Source organism: Vombatus ursinus, unplaced genomic scaffold (assembly GCF_900497805.2).
Source record: "Vombatus ursinus unplaced genomic scaffold, bare-nosed wombat genome assembly UNPS02015175.1, whole genome shotgun sequence".
Taxonomy (NCBI): domain Eukaryota; kingdom Metazoa; phylum Chordata; class Mammalia; order Diprotodontia; family Vombatidae; genus Vombatus; species Vombatus ursinus.
In genome coordinates, this window is record NW_020954953.1 from 7222125 (window position 1) to 7241086 (window position 18962).

General features: G+C 39.7%; 1 protein-coding gene and 1 pseudogene across 3 annotated transcripts in view; both read left to right on the forward strand.

The window, feature by feature from the left end:
• The window catches only part of LOC114031398 (synaptotagmin-like protein 3), a 95184-nt gene that overhangs the window by 71655 nt on the left and 4567 nt on the right, over positions 1-18962 (forward strand). For all 3 annotated transcript variants that reach the window (XM_027846458.1, XM_027846460.1, XM_027846459.1), the window contains 3 exons: positions 5333-5467; positions 15708-15886; positions 18587-18689. In XM_027846458.1, the coding sequence (XP_027702259.1) occupies positions 5333-5467; positions 15708-15886; positions 18587-18689 (417 nt within the window). The remainder of the gene's footprint in view (positions 1-5332; positions 5468-15707; positions 15887-18586; positions 18690-18962) is intronic.
• LOC114031400 lies at positions 10703-11343 on the forward strand (annotated as a pseudogene).

An 18962-nucleotide genomic window follows, 5' to 3' on the forward strand; every position in this document is an offset into this window, starting at 1 on the left:
GTGTTTTATATTTTACATATATATATATAATATATATACATATGTATTATATATTATATATATATAATTTTCATTCCCATTTTATAGATGAGGAAGCTGAAGCTAAGGGAGGTTAAGTGACTTGCCTGGGATCATAAAGCTAGAAAGTGCCAAGGGTGGGATTTGAACCTGATATTCAGTCCAGAATTCAGTTCACATTATGCTGGACCACCTCAAAGACAAATGGATTCTTGCATATCAGAAGGGGAAAGGGGTCCGTGGTGTAGAATATAGACTGAAATCCTAAATATTGGCAAATCACAGCACATGTATTTATAAACATTTGTTATAATAGTAACAAAGACCAACCAATGGCCAAATACTGGGTAATAGTTGGGGTGATATATGGCAATGACTTGGTGTGCTTTGAGATAGTTGCAGTCATGTAGAAGGCCTAGCAGGAACCCTGAAACACTGGCCAGTCAGGTTAGTGATTCACCATTGATTGGGTTAGCACACCATCCAGTAATAGAACTGCTTCTATAAATCTAAGTGATAAATGAAGGACCATTGCAGACTGGACCTACTAAAAGCCATCACAACAGCTTGACTAAGAAGACAGTGACATGATGGGCACTTTGCATTATGGCACAGCATCATGTAAAGATATGTGGGGACAAATCTGAAAAATTAATGCCCTCCTTGATGGAAATGCTTTGGTGCAGTTGGTGCTTATTGTTAAGTTAGAAAAACTATGAGTGTATGTGAAATGGACTGAAGACATGAAGACTTTTATCATGCACCAGAATGACATCATGACAAAACTGGAAACATCAGTTAAAGGCAAAGGTTCCATACAATTTTTGTCAATGATAACCCCAGCTTGATGTTACATGATAACATGCAGATCAATGCAGAACAACTTAGATTAAATGCAGATTTAAAAAGTGTGAAACCTGAGGAGCCACTTAAATCTGAAGAGGAAAATGCTGAAGAATATTTGAATGCATTTGATGTCCATACTTAACAGACTCTCCCATCAATCCTGAAAAGAACTGAGTTTGACTTTCAAAGCAAACAAGGAATTGTATCAAAAAAATCCCATCAATCACTTGATATACATGGATGACATCAAGTTTATGACTTCTTGGAAAGCAGATTAAACAGCTTCCTCATCTCATGGAAACTTTCTTCAACAATATCAAGATGTCATTTTGGCTTCACAAGTGTAAAATTCTTCATGTTTACCAAGGCAGAATAGACTCTAAACTTTAATCTAGAAAATGATGGCAATAGATACAAATACCTTGGTCTTCTCTAGACAAGACATATTAAACATAAGGTTATCAAGGAGAAAGGTGAGGCCCATTAAGAGCAATTAATACCAATGCAATACCATTGTGTGTGTGTGTGCATATATATATATGACACAGTGAAGTAGATAACAAGGTTCTAGAGGGTCTCCAAGCAAAAAACCTGTGCCATGTTAATGAAATTATCCAACACAGATACAGAAAGATCAAACATTTCTCTTTCCAAAAGGAAGAAGAGGATTAACCGATGTTCACTGAGCACACAGAAAACATGTTAAAAATTTTACAGAAATGTTTTCTGGAACAAACAGACTTCACAAGGCAATACTGAAGTCTGACAAAAGGTATATTGCCCTGGTTTCATTGAATGTAACTAAAAATGGTTTAACTCTGGATGACCAAAATGCAAGAATAGAATTTAAAAGGTCTTTATGAGTTGCATTGACACGAACTCAGACAACAATCTCTCAACAATGCAGTATTGAACAAAAGCCTGAGTCTTGGAGATTTATTTACAAATGTAGGGTAATATGATAGTGATTGAGGATCAGGTCATTGCAACCAGAAATTATTGAAAGATTATCCTAGAGAGTCCAGACTTATAGATCATTGCAGAATAATAGTATGATAGTGACTTGTTCCAGGTCCCTTTCTATCTGAACTCCATCAAACAATATAATAAGAATGTTTTTTCATTAATTATAATAATAGATTTTAGCATACTAAATACTAATAATTTCTAAGCTATGTGTAATGAAAAGCTTTCAAAATATAGAGACCTGAGGCAAAGTCAATATGGTTAAGTAAGAGGAAGAAATTCACCCACCAAATCTTCTTCATAAAGATCTAGAAAACTAACCAGACCAAATTCTAATCAGTAAATCCAAGAAAAAGTAACAGTGCATCATTTTTCCAGGGCAGGGAGACTTAGGGAGTCAGACACAGAGGTCTGAGGACACCGGGGACAGGGTCTGGCCAGAACTGTGTTATTTCAGAACATTCTAGAACCTGGGGGGGGAGAATTGAGAGTGGGCACCAGAGCAGGGGACACTGATGCAGGAGGAAATCCCAGAGAATTCCTGAATTAGCACAGGCTGCAGGAATGGCTACCAGCTGGAAACTCTATTACTCACTACCCAGTTCTGGGTCACCGATTCACAGCAAAGAGGAGGGACCCAAGGGAACGATCTCTCCTGGGGTCCTGCATACTGAGTGAGTTCCAGAAAATATAGAGACTTAGGGGAAGAAGTCAAAGTCACAGAGTGGAGAACATATCATCCCCCTCATCCTAACTGCAATTGGAGTTTTCTCAAAGATGGTTTCAATGAGCCTACAGAAGAACTTACATCCTAGTACTTTCATTCAATTACAAAAAAGCAGCTATTTTATCCATCTGTGCAAAAGTCCACAGAATATTAAATTTAAAAGAATAATAGCAAAGTAGAGACCTATTTTTGGACCAGTTTTATCCAAACTGCATTGAAAAAGATAAGAATGGAGTGATTAATAATTAGTTTCCATTCATATTTTCATGTCACTTCATGATTTTTGAATTCATAGCGTCTTTTTCAATGGGTCCAATTCTCAGCATCTGAAAGTTTGTCTTTTGGAATTATGATCCTGATGCCTTCAGCAATATGAACATGTTGCTGAAAATCAAATACAATATTGTATTAACATATACTAGCCTAGGTATTATTTATTGTTATAAGAGCATGCCATCTGATTGGTATAGGAGTATTGTCAAAGATACGTAATGTGCTAAATAAAAGGGCCCTGTTGCTCCCTGCCCCAGAAGAGGTCTGGTGAGTTATAATGGCGGAAGGCCACAAGACAATAACATAGTGAGCAGTTGTCAGCATTCATCAATCGAGCAATAGAGACTGCTCTGTTTCTCCCCCTGCCCAGGCCACTTTGATATTCAGACAATGTCCACATCTTAGCTATTCTGTGAGTATCCTGATATCCCTACCCACAAAATGGGGAGATAACTGTGGTATAGATTAGCAAAGCAGTTGTAAAGCAGATTACATGTGAACACAGAATGATTTATAAATGCTAAATAATTATCATTTGGGCTAAAAATACAACTAGTGAACCTTTAAATAGGACACTTTTCAAGCTGCAGTTATACCACAATGTACCTCAATTAGTAAGGTCTTAAAATCACACTGACAGAGGTCCTTTCACTGAAGAATCTTGAAACATCTCACCAAAATGAATTATAAGTCACAGTATCCCTGTGCGGTACATACAATGGTGTCCACTTTCCAGCTGGGTAGACAAAAGCACAGCAAGTTTGAACCACCTGCCAAAGGTTACTCTGTGAATCAGAGATAATAACTGGGAAAGTAGACCAATATTCATCACCTTCACTCACTTTCTCAATCACTGGAAGTCACATCCACATTCTAAGATGTGAATATAAGATGATCACCAATACACGTCAGTCTAGATTCTCCAGTGGATTCATCCTTATATTTTTCTTTGAAATGTAATCTTCATTTTAAAGAGATAGTAGGAAATGTGTCCAGGTAATGCAGTACTTGAGATGCTCAAGGATGTACAATAGAATATTGAAAATACATATAATTAGAATCTTCCAAGTCCATATAACTCAATATTACCTGACTCCTAAGGTCCTTTCTTTTCACTTGCTGCCCACAGATTAAAGGCAGAACAGCAAATGGAAATGGGGATGGGAAAGGGACTGATGCTAAGCTTCATGGAAGTTGAGACTCAGAGGGAAATGAATTGCCCAAGATCACACAGTGATCACACAGTGGCAAAGCCAGAATTTAAATTTAAGTCCCTTGAGTATAAAACCAATGTTCTTTCCACTATACCACCTGTCAATCAATCATTTTGTTAGGCTTGTGAGACAGGTTATACCAGTAGATTGTGATTCATCGAGGACTCAGAGAACTTTAGTGGACAATCCAAGTCTTGTTTTTCTTGAGATGTTGTTCAGTGTTCATTTCACAAAGAAACGTTAAGATGGCGGCTCAAGGAGGGAGAGGCTCAGTATTGACTATTGTTCCTGATCTTCTTGCTTCCATGACTACCTCTAAAGTCTACTTTTATATGGAAAAGTCTCAAATCTATGTTGATTGCCATTAGAGAGTAGAGGTTTTATTAAAATAAAATCATTTTTATCGGTATTCTACAATATAACGTTTAGACTGATAATGGCCTTTTCTCAGGTTTCATCCCTCTTCACCTTTCTTCTACATAATAATGATAATAATAACAGTAACAATAGCATTTATATAACACTTTAAAGCTTGCAAAGAGCTTTTCGTGTTAACTCACTTTGATACTGCATTTGACACTGTTGACCAACCTGTCCTCAACATGCTCCCCTCTCTGGGCTTTTGGAACACTGCACTCCTGGTTCTCCTACCTGACTGACTGCTCTTTCAGTCTCCTTCGCTGTCTCATCATCCAATGTGAGTGTCTGCCAGTGCTCTACCTTGGGCTTTCTTCTTTCGTTATACTCTCTTGGTGATGTCATCGGATTCCCTGGGGTTAATGATGATTTGTCTGCAGATGATTCATGGAGCTATCCGTCTAGCCCAAGTCTTTCACTGGTGAACTCCAGTCTTGCATATTAACTGCCTAATGGAAATTTTAGAGGTGGGATTTGAACTCAGGTCTTACTGACTTCAAGTCCAGCGCTCTATCCACTCTACCACACTGCCTCTCTGAGAGATAAAATTTTCAGAGAATCATCAAATTCTTTGTTTTTAATGTGATTTTTATCAGGTAGCTAATGTCCTCTATTACCACTATATCTGGCCTCTATAATAATCTTATAAATTCAACATCTTATTTCCTCTAACTTAATAGATGGCTTATAGATATTCACAATGATTCCCCTATTTGTTACTTTCTAAGATATTTATTATTACCACATTGATGAACAGGTTGTACATAGTATATGTCAGCTTGTGTGTGTTTTCCTGTGCTCACCAAACATATGAACAAAAGCAAACAGGTAGGTGAACCATATGATCAGTGATTTTTTTTTTCTTTTTCAGACTGTCAGCTTAACAGATCATCTTAAACTCATCAACCAAGAGGATGATGAAAACTTTATTAATCCCATTTTGGAGCAAGAAAATATTATACCTACTTCTACTCATAGCATTATGTTCTCTGGTGGCATCAAACGTGTGAGTTTTGATTTAATGTGGTTGGCATATGACATATGAATATCATAACAATATCAAGCTGAAGTTGGGATGCAGGGGATATAATTGGGTTGTGAGCTCATGTATAGACTGAATGAAACCTAGAAGTGAGTACTTTCTTTTAGTCAGAAATGAATAAATAACTTTTCCATGCTTTCCCATGGCCATATCAGCAGGAAGTATCAGCTGGCCATGTGGTGCAGTGTTCAGAGCACTAGACTAAGATGAGAAGATCTGGGTCCAAGCCACTGCTCTGACATTTACTAACCATGTAACTTTAAGTAAGTGGCTTAACTTTTCTTAATCTTGCCCGAAAAAAGGGCAATGATAACGATAACAATAGGTGTACCTAACACCAACATTTTAATGAGTTTGCATTGTATTATATTAGGACTAGAAGGTGTTAAACCTTTAATAAAGTATTGACCATTGTGGGATGCCACTTGTCATAGTGTGGGTGAAGTAGTACCCAGATAATGATAATAATAATAATGATAATCCCAAAGATGCTTCCAGTGAACCTATAGAAGGTGAGCTTAAATCCCAATACGTAAGTTACAAAAAACCAGTCATTTCAACCCCCTGTTCAATGCCTCACCAAACACTAAATACTAAAGGGTAATGTCAGGAGAGTGACTTATCCCAGGACCATTTCAGGATGATCTCTGTTGAAAAGGGAGAGCAAGATAATAATATCTGACCTTTACATAGCTATTTGGCAGGATTCTAGGTGCTCTGAGTTCAAATGTGCCCTGAGACACTTATGACTTGTGTGACCTTAAGCAACTCACTTAACCTCTGCCTGCATCAGTTTCCTCAGTAAAATGGAAATAATAATAGCACTTACCTCCCAGGGTTGTGGTGAGGATCAAGTGAAATAATATTTGTAATGTGCTTAGCACAGTGTCAAACACATAGTAGGTGTTAAATAAATGTTTGTTCGCCTTTAAGCTTTGCAAAGCATTTGACTTATACTTTCTCATTTAACCTTTACAACAACCCCATGAGATGGGCAATATAGTTATTATTATGCCCATTTTATAGATAAGGAAACTGGAACTCACAGAGGCTAGCCAACTTACTCATGGTTCCATAGCTAGTTAAGTACTAGAAGAGAGATTTTCAGTTTGTTTCAAGATTAGTAGCCATACAGCATCACCAGGATAACATTGGAGGTAAAAAGATAGGGTTGTATGTCAGTTTGGTATTGTTATAAGTATTATATGATTCCCAAAATGTATTCTAGACCACTCTCCTCCAACTATTCCATTCGGAACTCAGCTCATTGTCCATATGGAGTACCTATCCAAATTATACAGTATGTCCTGAAAGTACTGTGGTTTGAGGCTAGTAAAGCTTAAAGCTTGAAACTGTACTGTGTGAGCACAGTTCAAACTATGGTAGTATCAATTAATCTGTACAGGTTATTAAGCTTTTGGTTAGAAACATTGATTAGAAGTTTGGTGGAACCAAATACCACATGAGTGACTTTTCAGGATCCTTGAGGAGAGGAAAACTATTTTTATTTGTTTATTCATTTAATCATACCAGAAACATTAAGTACCAACTAGACGTGGTTAAATCTCTGCTTAATTCCCAAATATATTTATATCCTCTGCTTTAAAAAATCAATGGAAAAATATCCTACCTGAATATTTTCATATAATTTACATTTTCCTCTGTGTTGTGTACTATTTTTTCCACCCCGTCTCCTTCCTTCACCTTGGAACTCTGCCTTGGGCTGGGAATGCACTAGCAGTGAGTGAAAACTCGTCTCAAACACTATACATAGCCAGATCCACACCCTATTTCACATCACACCCAGCCAGCTTTGAGGAAACCTAGACCTACCCAGCATGAACATCCTTCCATTTCTACCATACACCCCTTTCCATGTCTGGCTCTTACTCTGAGAGCGATAATCAAATCAATACTACCATTGTTACTGGAAAAGTTATGACAATCTTGTGCCCAATGGCTCCTTTCAAAATCTCTGTGACTGTGCAGAACAAAAGCACCTTCCCTGGACTCTGCTGTTCTGTACATGCTGTATCCATTTATTAGAAGGTAAGCATGTATGGTCTGATGCTGAGGGAAGTGAGCAGAACCAGGAGAACATTGTACACAGCAACAGCCACATTGTGAGGTAATGAATGTTGATGGACTTAACCCTTCTCAGCAATACAAGGATCTAAGACATCTCCAAAGGCCTCATGACGGAAAATGCTATCCACATCCAAGGAAAGAACTATGGAGTTTGAATGCGGATCGAAACATACTATCTGCTATTTTTTTCTTCTGTTGTGTTTTGTTTCCTCTTTCTGGTGGTTCCTCCTATCGGCTCTAATTCTTACAACATCACTAATGTGAAAAAATGTTGAATAGAAATGTATATGTAGAGCCTATATCAGATTGCTTGCCGTCTTGGGGAGGCAGGTGGAGAGGGAGAGAGAGAAAAATTTGAAGCTCAGAAGCTTATGGAAGTGATTGTTGAAAATTCAAAATAAATTAATTTAAAAAAAGAATGTAAGCACCCTGAGGTCAAGGACTGTCTGACATTTGTTTTCACATCCCCAGTCCTTGGCATAATTCTTGACACATGCTACTTGCTTTAAATAATGCTTGTTGATTGATTGATTAAGAATATATTACCGCTGGCTGAATTTACCAGCAAAAAATGTACACATTGGAGCCCCTGACTAGTTTCAGAAAATCAGCGCCGTAATTACTTAGAAAGATCAGCGAACACCAAGTTGCGGTGGTGTGTGTGTGGTTGTCATGTGGTATTTTTTGTCACAGTATTTTATGTTGCGAGAGGATGTAGGGCTGAGGTCCAGAGATGGCCCTCTGTATTTCATGTATTTACAGCACGGCTTTGTAAAATCTCATTTTGACTCAGTAAACCTCTTTACTCCAGCCATGTTGAAGTGCTTGGGGATATCTGATTGGAGGAACTGGGGGAAGGTGCATGAGGGTGTTTGTATTAGTCCATAATGCAGCTCAAATTGCTGCTAAGCCCGCCCCCAGCATGTACCCAGCTGGGGAGACGCTGTGAATTCAGATTCAGCCCAGTGCTGTAGATTTATAATAGCTCCCATCCTGACAGTAGGCTGCTTAGGAAGCATTTCTATTTTTCCAAGCAAATGAGGCTGATGTGCATGGCTTCCATGCTTGATACAAGGTTACTGTGCAGTATTGCTGTATTTCTGGTCTTCACATTTCTTAGTGGTTACCATTTCCTATTGCAGAGGTAGGATTGCACAGCGGCTGCTGCTAGATTTAGAGTTGGGAGCACCTGGATTCAAATACTGCCTTATTAGCTGTGTGTCCCTGGGCAAATTACTTAATTACTCTGAGCCTCAGGTGACTCTCAAAGACAATGAGGCATAGAGGAAGGTCACAGATGAAATCACCAGGGCTTGATAGACGATTTCAAATGCAATATTCCTTTTCATTAAGATTTTTTTCCAGTTCCTAACTTTCCTTCTTTAAACAGAAAAGTATATATGTGGGAGTGGAAGGCTAGGTGGAGATGAATGTGAGGAGGTATTACATAGATTTTGAAAGCAGTAATAATAGCTAGGATTTATATAGAGCTTTAAGGTTTGCACAGCACTTTACATATATTTCATTTGATCTTAACAACGCCTCTGTGAGGTAAGTGCTGTTACTATCATCCCCTTTTTACAGATGTAAAAACCAAGGCTAAGAGAGATTAAATGACTTATCCAAGGTGTCACAGCTAGCAAGTGTCTGAGGCAGAATTGAAACTCATGTTTTTCTGACTCCAAATCCGGCATTCTATCTACTGGGTCATCTAGCTACCAATAAGGAGTATTATATGCAGTAACTTCTTGAGATTTCCCTTCTGCCCCAACACCTGGAAGTCATTAGCATGAATTCTTAATGGGCTCTAGACAGTCCTTTTTTTCTTTTTTTTGTCATTGTGCAGTACTCTATCCAGCCTGAGAGAGCTTATTACTGTAAACAACTGAGGGTAATCTTAGCTGTCACTGCATTTTTTATGTAGCATATTGTTCCTTCTGACATTTTCATCCTTGTGGCATGCTCTGTTCTGTGGAGGGAAAACATGGAGGCATGTTTAGGTTGTGACATTTAAGAATTCAAATTGCTGGAATTAGTACCACTGACCACAGGACCCCTGGGGGGGGCAGGGTGTGCTCATACTTAGTAGATTGTATTTACCTTGGTTTAATAACCACAGCAGCTGCACTGAAATCCATCCCATATATTATGCTTATTTGTAGATTTTAACCCAATAAAATTGAGATGATATGGCAGTGAGTTATAGGGGCTGAGGGAAATGAAGGAACCTAGGATAATTCTAAAGTTGCAAACCTGAGTGATTTGAAGGATGGTGGCGCTATCCTAGGAAACAGGGAATTCTGAAGGAATTGGATTTGGGGGGAATCCAATGAGTTCATTTTAGACATGCTGAGTTTGAGATGCCAATGGAGAAGATTTGGGGGAAGATGTTGAGCTGATAGTTCATAATGTGGAACTAGCATTCAGGAGAGAAGTAAGACTTGCATAGGTTTGGGAACCATCTTCATAGAACTGATCATTGAATCCAAGGGAACTGATGAGAATTTCAAGGAAGAGGGTAGAGAAAAAGAAGGAAAGGATGGCATGGGGCACATCCGTGCTAAGAGGTCAGAAGGCATGATGACCCAACAAAGGAAAATCACGAGGTAACTAGGAAAAGAACCAGGAGAGATCAATGTCACAAATTCAAAGGGAGGAGAGAACATACAGGAGCAAGGATAGCCAACAGCAACAAAAAATACAGAGGGCTAGAAGAGGCTTAGGACTGGGAAAAGATCCCCAAATTTAGCAGTAAAGTGATCCTTGGTAGCCTTGTCTGAGTGGAGCAGTTTCAGTTGAATGATGGGGTCAGAAACAAGACTGTAAAAGGTTGAGAAGCATATGCATGTGTTATGACCATAATTAAAAAGAAAAAACATTAAAAAGAAATTAATGGGCATTGAGGAAATGGAGGAAGTGCACATAGACAATTATTTCAGGGAGATTGGTGATGGAAGGGAGAAGAGATAAGGGACAGTATTTTGGCAAGATCAAAGGAATATTTCTTAGCAATGGGATAAACCTGAGCATGTCTGGAAGCAGTAGGAAAGGAGCCAGCCAGGAGTTAACATGAGAGTGAAAATGAAGGAGAGAAGAGGGAATGATCAGTGGGGCAAGCTCCCGGTAGGTATGAAAAGGTTTGGGATTGAAAGTAAAAATAGAGGGTTGGGAGGAGACGGCAATGACGGATGCGGTGGCAGAGAGGGGCTGGTGACAGGATGTTGGTGTTAGTGTTAGGAGATCTGCACATCCCCAACTGATGCAACAGTCAGCCAGCCAAATTCAAAAACCTGCTGGTGCCTGGGCAAAATTCAGCATTTATCTGCACTGAAAACCTTTGCACCAAAGAAAAGTGATGACTCTCTTGAGACTCTAGCTGGGGATGTTCACTTTGTTAGAGGAGACTTTGATGAGAATCTGAATTATCCAGAACTGTTGGGCAGTTTAAAATTGGTTTGATCCTTGGACGTCAAATTATTCCATGGGGTGATATGGCCAGCTTAGCATTGCTGCAAAGGCAGTTTGATGTGGACATTCTCATTTCAGGAGACACACACACACACACGCTCTCACACACACACACACACACACACATTTCAGGCCTTTGAACATGAAAATCAATCCTACTTTCATCCAAAATCTGCCACTAGAGCCTATAACGCTCTGGAAACAAACATCATCCCTTCATTTGTATTGATGTATATCCAGGCTTCTATAGTTGTCACTTATGTATACCAGCTAATTGGAGATGATGTGAAAGTAGACAAATTGAACATTAAAAATCCTAGAACAGGCCTGTCTTGATGATCTTCTTTGTCCCATTTCCTTGTTCAAATCAAGTAATTAAGTATTCTGAAGCCCCCAAACTATGACATTTTTAAAGTATTATGCATTAAAAACCAACATTTTATTTTGTGATACAGAATTTGCTACAAGCTTGTTGTAAACTATAAGAATGAATTTAGCTTATAGGACATGATTTCTAAGGAATACCCTGTACCACGTGGTAAATGGATGTATATCAAAAAAAAGTTTAGCTCTGTAAATATATTCAGTGTTAATGTTTGTTTTTAACATAGTGCTTGAATAGAAGAGTTCCAGATGACCTCATTGTATACACTATCCTCTTTTTTATACTGTAATAAACACCTTTCACACTAACCCCTCCATTGGCAAAATCTATGTCAGGGATAGGAGTAAAGGAAGAAAGAATGGAAGAAAACACAGAAGGGTTTTGAGGTGTGAATTATTGGCTATAAGAGAGGATGACTTCAATTTTCTCAGTAAAGTAGTAGGCAAGTACATTTGCTGAGGGAGAGGGTCCTGCAGGTAGTACTGGGGGCTTGGGGAGGGAAGAGAAGAATTGGAGCTGCTGCTAGAGAGTGAGGCATTGATGTGTATCTCTGAGCTCCCAGCTGAGATGAGAGAGCCTGAATTGATGGCACACCCACTTGATACTGTTGCGTGATTTATTCTAACAGCATCAAGAAGCTTGGGAGAAGGAGCAGAGAATGGGTGATCCAGGTTGGGGATGATGCAGGGCTGAACATTAGCAGGGCATGTATGGCGGACGGACAAGGGGGCAAAGGAATAGAGGATGGAAGACGCTAACATTGTTTAACCATACATCGAATGGGATCGAGACTGTCAAGGGTTGAAGGAGGAGCCCAAGCAGGGGTTATGGACTGATGAGCAGGGAGAACAGGGAGGGATATAGGGTATCATGGGGAGGATTAGTCAATCAGTCAATAAACATTTATTAAGCTCCTACTATGTGTCAGATACTGTGCTAAGCACTGGGGATACAAAGAAAGGTAAAAGACAATCCTTACTCTCAAGAAACTTACAATCTAATGGGGGAGACAATATACAAACTACTACGTATAAATAAGCTGTACACAGGATAAATTGGTGATAATTAACAGAAGGAAGGCACTAGAATTAAAGGGGATTGAGAAAGGGTTCCTAATAGAAGGTGGGATTTTAGCTGGGACTAAACCAGGGAAGATATGAGGAGGGGGATCATTCCAGGCAAAGGAGACAGCCAGTGAAAAGGCCCAGATGGAACATCTTATTCAAGGGACAACAAAAAGGCCAGTGTCACTGGATTGCAGAGTAAAGGCAGAGCATAAGGTATAAAAAGCATGGAAAGTTGAGGGAGGGCAGGCTATAAAGAGCTTTGAACTGGGAGGTGATAGGGAGCCACTGGAGTGTATTGAGAATGAAGGTAACATAAACTGAACTTTAGGAAGGTCACTTTGGTAGCTTGAGTGGAGGATGGACTGAAGTGGGGAGAGATTTGTGACTGGGAGACCAACTGGCAGGCTATTTCAATAGTCTAGATATGAGGGCCTTCATCAGGATGGTGGCAGTATCAAAAGAGAGAAGGGAACATATCCAAGAGATATTACAATGGTAAAAACCTTGGCAACAGACTGGCTATGGGGGCATGGGGTGAGAGAGTGAAGAGTAACTGGGAGGATGGCAGTACCCTTGACAGTGATAGGAAAGTTAGGGAGAAGTAGGGGTGGGGTGGGGAATAATGAGTTCAATTTTGGACATGTTGAAGTCTGGGTGTCTACAAGACATCCACTTTGAAATGTCCAATGGCAGTTGGAGACGTGAGACTGGTTAGGGCTCGACAAGTAGATTGGAGAACCATCAGCATGCAGATCACAATTGAATCCATAGACGCTGATGAGATTACCAAGTGAAACAGTATAGAGACAGAAGAGAAGAGGGCCCACGACAGAGCGTTGGGGGACACGCACGGTTAGCAGGCAGAGCATCACCTTGAGAAGTTCCAGCAAAGGAGACTGAGAAAGAATGGTCAGATAGGAAGGAGGAGAATCAGGAGAAAGAAGTCACGAAAATCTACAGACAAGAGAATGTCAAGGAGAAGGCGACTGAGAGTGTCACAGAGAGTGGCTTCTCTACAGAGTAGTCAAGAAAAATGAGGCTAGAAAAAAAAGGCCATTAGATTTGGCAATTAAGGTATCATTAGTAACTTTGGAGGGAGCAGTTTGGGTTAAATAAGGAAGCCATGACGGTAGAGAGTTAAGAAGACAAGAGAGAGAAAGTGGAGGTACCTATTGTAGAAATAGCTTTCCTAAGGAGTTTAGCCATAAAAAGGAGGAGAGATATGGAGTGCTACCTAGCAGGTATGGATGGATCAAGTGAGCGTATTTTTGAGAATGGAGGAGACATGGGCACAACTGTAGGCTGTACAGAAACAGCCAGCAGACAGGGAGAGACTGAAGATAAGTGAAAGAGGAGGGATGATAAAGGGGTCAATCTGCTGGAGGAGAGGAGATGGAATGTGATCACTTATGCATATAGAGGATTTTCCTCGGCATGGAGAAGGGCCACCAATTCATGTGACGTGGGTGAAGGAGGAGACAGAGGCAGAAGATATCTGGGTGAGATGCGATGAGGAAAAGAGGAAAAGAAGAAGCTCTTGGAGAATAACCTCAATTTTTTTTAGTGAAATTTAAGGTCAGGTTCTCAGCTGAGAGGATGGGGGGAGAGGAGTTATGGAAGGTTTGAGGAGGGATGAAAAGATTTGGAAAAGCCACTATGGCGAGTAGAATAGTGAGTCAGTCAGGTAGAAAAGGATGGCTTTGCTGCAGTGAGGGCTCAGTTGAGATTACATAACATAAATTTGTCATGGATCCAGTCAGCACAGGTTTCATGATTTTCTCTAGCTTTTCTTTGGCAGTGAATGAGGAGGGGTGAACACGGGGGATGGTGGTAATAACCCAAGACTGAAGCTTGGCAGGGCAATACTGGCAATAGGATAAGGGGGCAAGGGTGAAGAATAGATTTAGGAAAAGTGAGTTATAGAGGTGGAATAAGCTATGAATATGGGCAGAGAGGGGAATTTCAGAATTCAGAATCTTGGAGATTGCATAATTATAAATGATGGTATAATCAATCAAGTAGCATTTATTAATTGTTCACTACGTTTTTAGAACTATACTAAGTACTAGAGACACAAAGAAAGGCACAAAAAAAGCATTGATCCCTGCTCTCAGGTGGCATAGAGGATAGAAAGAATACTGAAATTGCAATTAGGAAAACCTGAGTTCAAATGTTGCCTGAGACACTTATTATGTATATGACCCATCTTTGTTGTCATTGTTGTTGAGTCATTTCAGTTGTGTCCAACTCTTCATGACCTTATTTGATGTTTTCTTGGCAGAGATACTGGAGTGGTGTGGCATTTCCTTCTCCAGCTCATTTTGCAGATGAGGAAACTGAGGCAAACAGGGTTAAGTGACTTGCCCAGGGTCACACAGCTAGTAAGTGTCTAAGGTCAGATTTTAACTCAGGAAGATGAATCTTCCTGACTCCAGGCCTGGCATTCTATCCACTGTACCACCTAGCTGCCCATTACCCTATGACTATGACCCATAGCAAGTCATTTAATTTCTCTGGGACCCAGTTCCTCACCTGTGAAATGGGAAATAATATCTTCTTCACAAGATTGTTACTCGATTCAAAACAAAGTGCTATATTGCTGTATTGTGTAGTTTGTCCTTCATTCTCAAAGAGGACCATGACGTCAGGAAGGTGATGCCATGACATGCAAGTGAATTGGATTTTAGTGAAGGAGGGCTGTGAAAGGTCACCAGCCTTACTTTCTCTGCCAGAGCCATCTGGGTGTAGTGGCCAGATATAGATTGGGACGACTGAACATGACCCAGGATTCGATGGGAGACCTTGGCCTTTTTAAGCTAGTGCTGTATAAATGTTAGCTGTTAATGTTACAGTGAGATCTAAGTAAAGACTATTACTGTGGAGGACTCAGGTGGAGTGACAAGGGTAGGCCATGAGAATGTCAAAGTCCCAGTTAGACCCTGTTTCTTTTGAAGTAGCCTGATATCACTGACACTCGGCCTTTCCAGCTTCAGGTGTCTGAGGCCCAGACTTTGAGGTAGCACTATGTCATTTTTAGGCAAATATATAGAAAATAGCAGTATTTTGACATGTAGTAGCATTAGGCTCTATTGGTTTTGTTCATTTTGATTTACTTGATATATTGAAATCAAGAAGTATGAGAAATTGACTATGGTGGAGCAGTTTCATTTTCTGTTATCCATTTTTTTCTTTCCAGGGAAGTTTGGCGAGCATTAGCAGCACTTGTACAGAGGTGGGCAGTTTTGACAACGCTGATGTAACTGGAGAAATACTATTCGCCCTTCAGTATGACTTTAAGACTTCTACATTGGAAATCTGCATCAAAGCCTGTAGGAACCTAGCCTTTGGAGAAGAAAAGAAGAAAAAATGCAATCCGTAAGTTGCTATTGTTGTTTTTTCATATAACAGTAAAGAAAAATATTCTTCCTCTCCTCCCCGACCTCTTTCCTTTATACCCATTATCGGTGGTTCTCAAACTTTTTGGTCGCAGGACCCCTCTACACTCTTGAAAATTATTGAACTGCCCCCACCAATAGCATTTGTTTATGTGGGTTATACCTATTGATATTTATCATATTAGAAATTAAATGTCTTAGTATTATAATGAAAATAATTGTAATCTCATGGACCCCCTGAAAGAATCTTGGTACTCCAAGGATCCCCAGTCCATACTTTGAGAACTCCTATATCTTCCTTTGTTTTTTGTTTTAAACCTGAGATGTAGGGGATTATCAACTTTTATAAAGCTCTTAACTGAGATTTTTTAAAATAGCAGTAGCCCCTTACACGTTTTTAGTGGCTTGAAGGCAATTGTTGGAAAAATTTAAGACTCAGTCTTCTAGCCCTACCTTTAGACTTTAGGGACACCCAACTTGAAAGGCAAGCAACTAATCCCTGAGCAGGAATTATAGCCGTCCATAACAGCAACTAATTTACCTTATCCTGCCCAATGCCCCCAGCTATAAGAATGGTAGCTGAGGTCCCCCCCCATGCACTGGTAATTGATGGAGTCTTATGGTTGGAAGCTGTCTCTGGGTATTTATGACAAAGTACATTGTGAGTAGATTGAGAAGAAGATAGAGTGTGTGTGGAATCAGGGAGAGCAATTCTGAGCGAAAGTAGGCATGTGCTAGTAGTGAAATTTCGATGAAGGGTATATTCATTGAAATATGTGAATTAGTGCCCATGAGTTGTGGGGTATTTTGGGTGTGAATTCCCTAAGCAATTTGAGGGTGCATTTCTGTCCTTGCTCCCTCAGGGGAACCTTCACTTAAGGAGTATTGGAATGATAACTTGGGGAGTGACTGAGCTCCTAATGTCAGTCCCCACAGAGTGACTCAACATTTGGGGCATTATGAGGACAGAGCTCTGATAGATAGAGATGTGTTGGATCTAACTATGTGTCCCCATTAGTCTCTGCATGAGTACCTCGGGGAGCCGAAGCCTAAGGGTAAGGGTGTGTATGTGGGTCTGTGCCTCAAACCCTCTGTCCTCTGTCCTCCCCCAGGCATAGTCACTCCCAGACAGATGAGAACTTATTCTCTTCTAAAAAACCCCAGAGGAGATTCCACAACATTCCTTAGTAAACATGCGGTCAGCAGTTCTTTATCTACTGAAATCTCTTATGTTGCAGTTTCCCCTCACTGGGTCCTCTGTGGGGGTGTGAGGAAGGGGAAACAGCTGATCACCATCCTCTCTAGAATAATCTTTCATACTCCTCACTTTGCTATTTGATTGGGAAATTATTTTTTTTTATCCTTTTATATCAGAGTGAATACCTTTACAGCATTAAGCAGCATCATATAATAGAAAAAGCGATGAATTTGGAGTCAGGAGAGACCAGAATTCACATCTTGACCCTGAAATTAGCTGTGTAACCAATGGACAAGTCATTTCATGGTTCTTTGCCTCAGTTTCCTTGTCAGTAAAATGAGGATAATTATAGCACCTGCCTCATAGGGTTGTGAGGGTCAAATGAGTTAATTGGTATAAAGCTCTTTGCAAACCTTGAAGCACTGTGTAGATACTAAGTAGTATTTTTGAGGGCATTTTTTCTCTTTTTTTCTTTTGGTGAGGCAATTGGGGTTAAGTGACTTGCCCAGTGTCACACAGTTAAGTGTTACGTGGCTGAGGCTGGATTTGAACTCAGGTCCTCCTGACTCCAGGGCTGGTACTCTACCCACTGCACCACCTAGCTGCCCCTATAGTTTTTCTTTTAATTTATAAGGCAAAGAAAACAGAGATAGGATACAAACTTTTATAAATATATATAATAAAATATATATAAATATATATAATTATGTATAAACTTATATATAAACATAAAATATATAGAAAATAAATATGTAAGTATATATAAATATATATAAAGTAAAATTATAATAATTACAATAAAATTAATGAGCTCCTGGTTTGTCTAATGTTAAATCCTGAGTGTGTGTAAGAACAACCAAGCCTAAAGGTGTTGTCCAAACTGCATGACCTGCTTCCGCCTCTTGTCAGAGAGATGGTGCACTGTAGGTGCAAAAAGAGGCATATGCTATTAGGCATGACCAATGAGTAACTGCACTTCACTGTTATATAGAAAGGGTCTGGGTGCAGGGGTCAATGTTGGGGGAATCATTAGGAAGTGACTGGGTCGGGGGAAAAAGAACGTCAACAAAACATTAAAAAAATAGATTAGACTAGGAGAACAGACAGCCCATACAATGTACATTCCCTTTGGAAGGCAGCACATGAGGTGTTCCATATGTGTGTGTTACATAGAAAGTGTTTCAAAGAGTTTTGTTCAATCCGAGTTTGGTTAAAGTAAGTTTGAAACCAAATGGGCTTCAAGTTACAAACAGCTTATACAGGAACAACCACATGTATTCTTCAGGGCACCAATTACACCCCTTAGCTTAAAATTTACTTTAAAAATTTGAAAAGGTTTCAAGAAGCAAAGGACAAGGGTTAAGGGCCAGGGGGTGGGGGTGGGGGCAGGAAGAGAAGGTTTGCCATTGTTCAATTTTTTTGGAATGTCACCTAGAAGAAATCCTGACCTTTTTCTTTCTTCTTCCCTTTTTTGGTCCTCAGCTATATAAAGACCTATCTGCTACCTGATAGAGGCTCTCAGGCCAAGAGAAAGACAAGTGTCAAAAAGAATACTGTGGATCCTCTCTTTCATGAGACTTTGAAGGTACAGGCAGGTCAACATTCATTCAAAGGCTCTGACCCCTTTGCTACTCCAGGCCCAATATCTGCATGGTCAAAGTCAAACTAATGGGTTTTTCCAAGTCCGTGGGTTAGTTAAATTAAAATTTAAAAAACAAAACAAAACACAACTCCACCAACAACCTATATATAGATATCTGTAAACCTCTGTCAATAAGTTGCAAGTTGGGGAAAAAATAAATTTGAGCCTTTGTTCAGGAAAAGTGCAGTGTCCGCTGAACTTGGGAACAATGTTTAG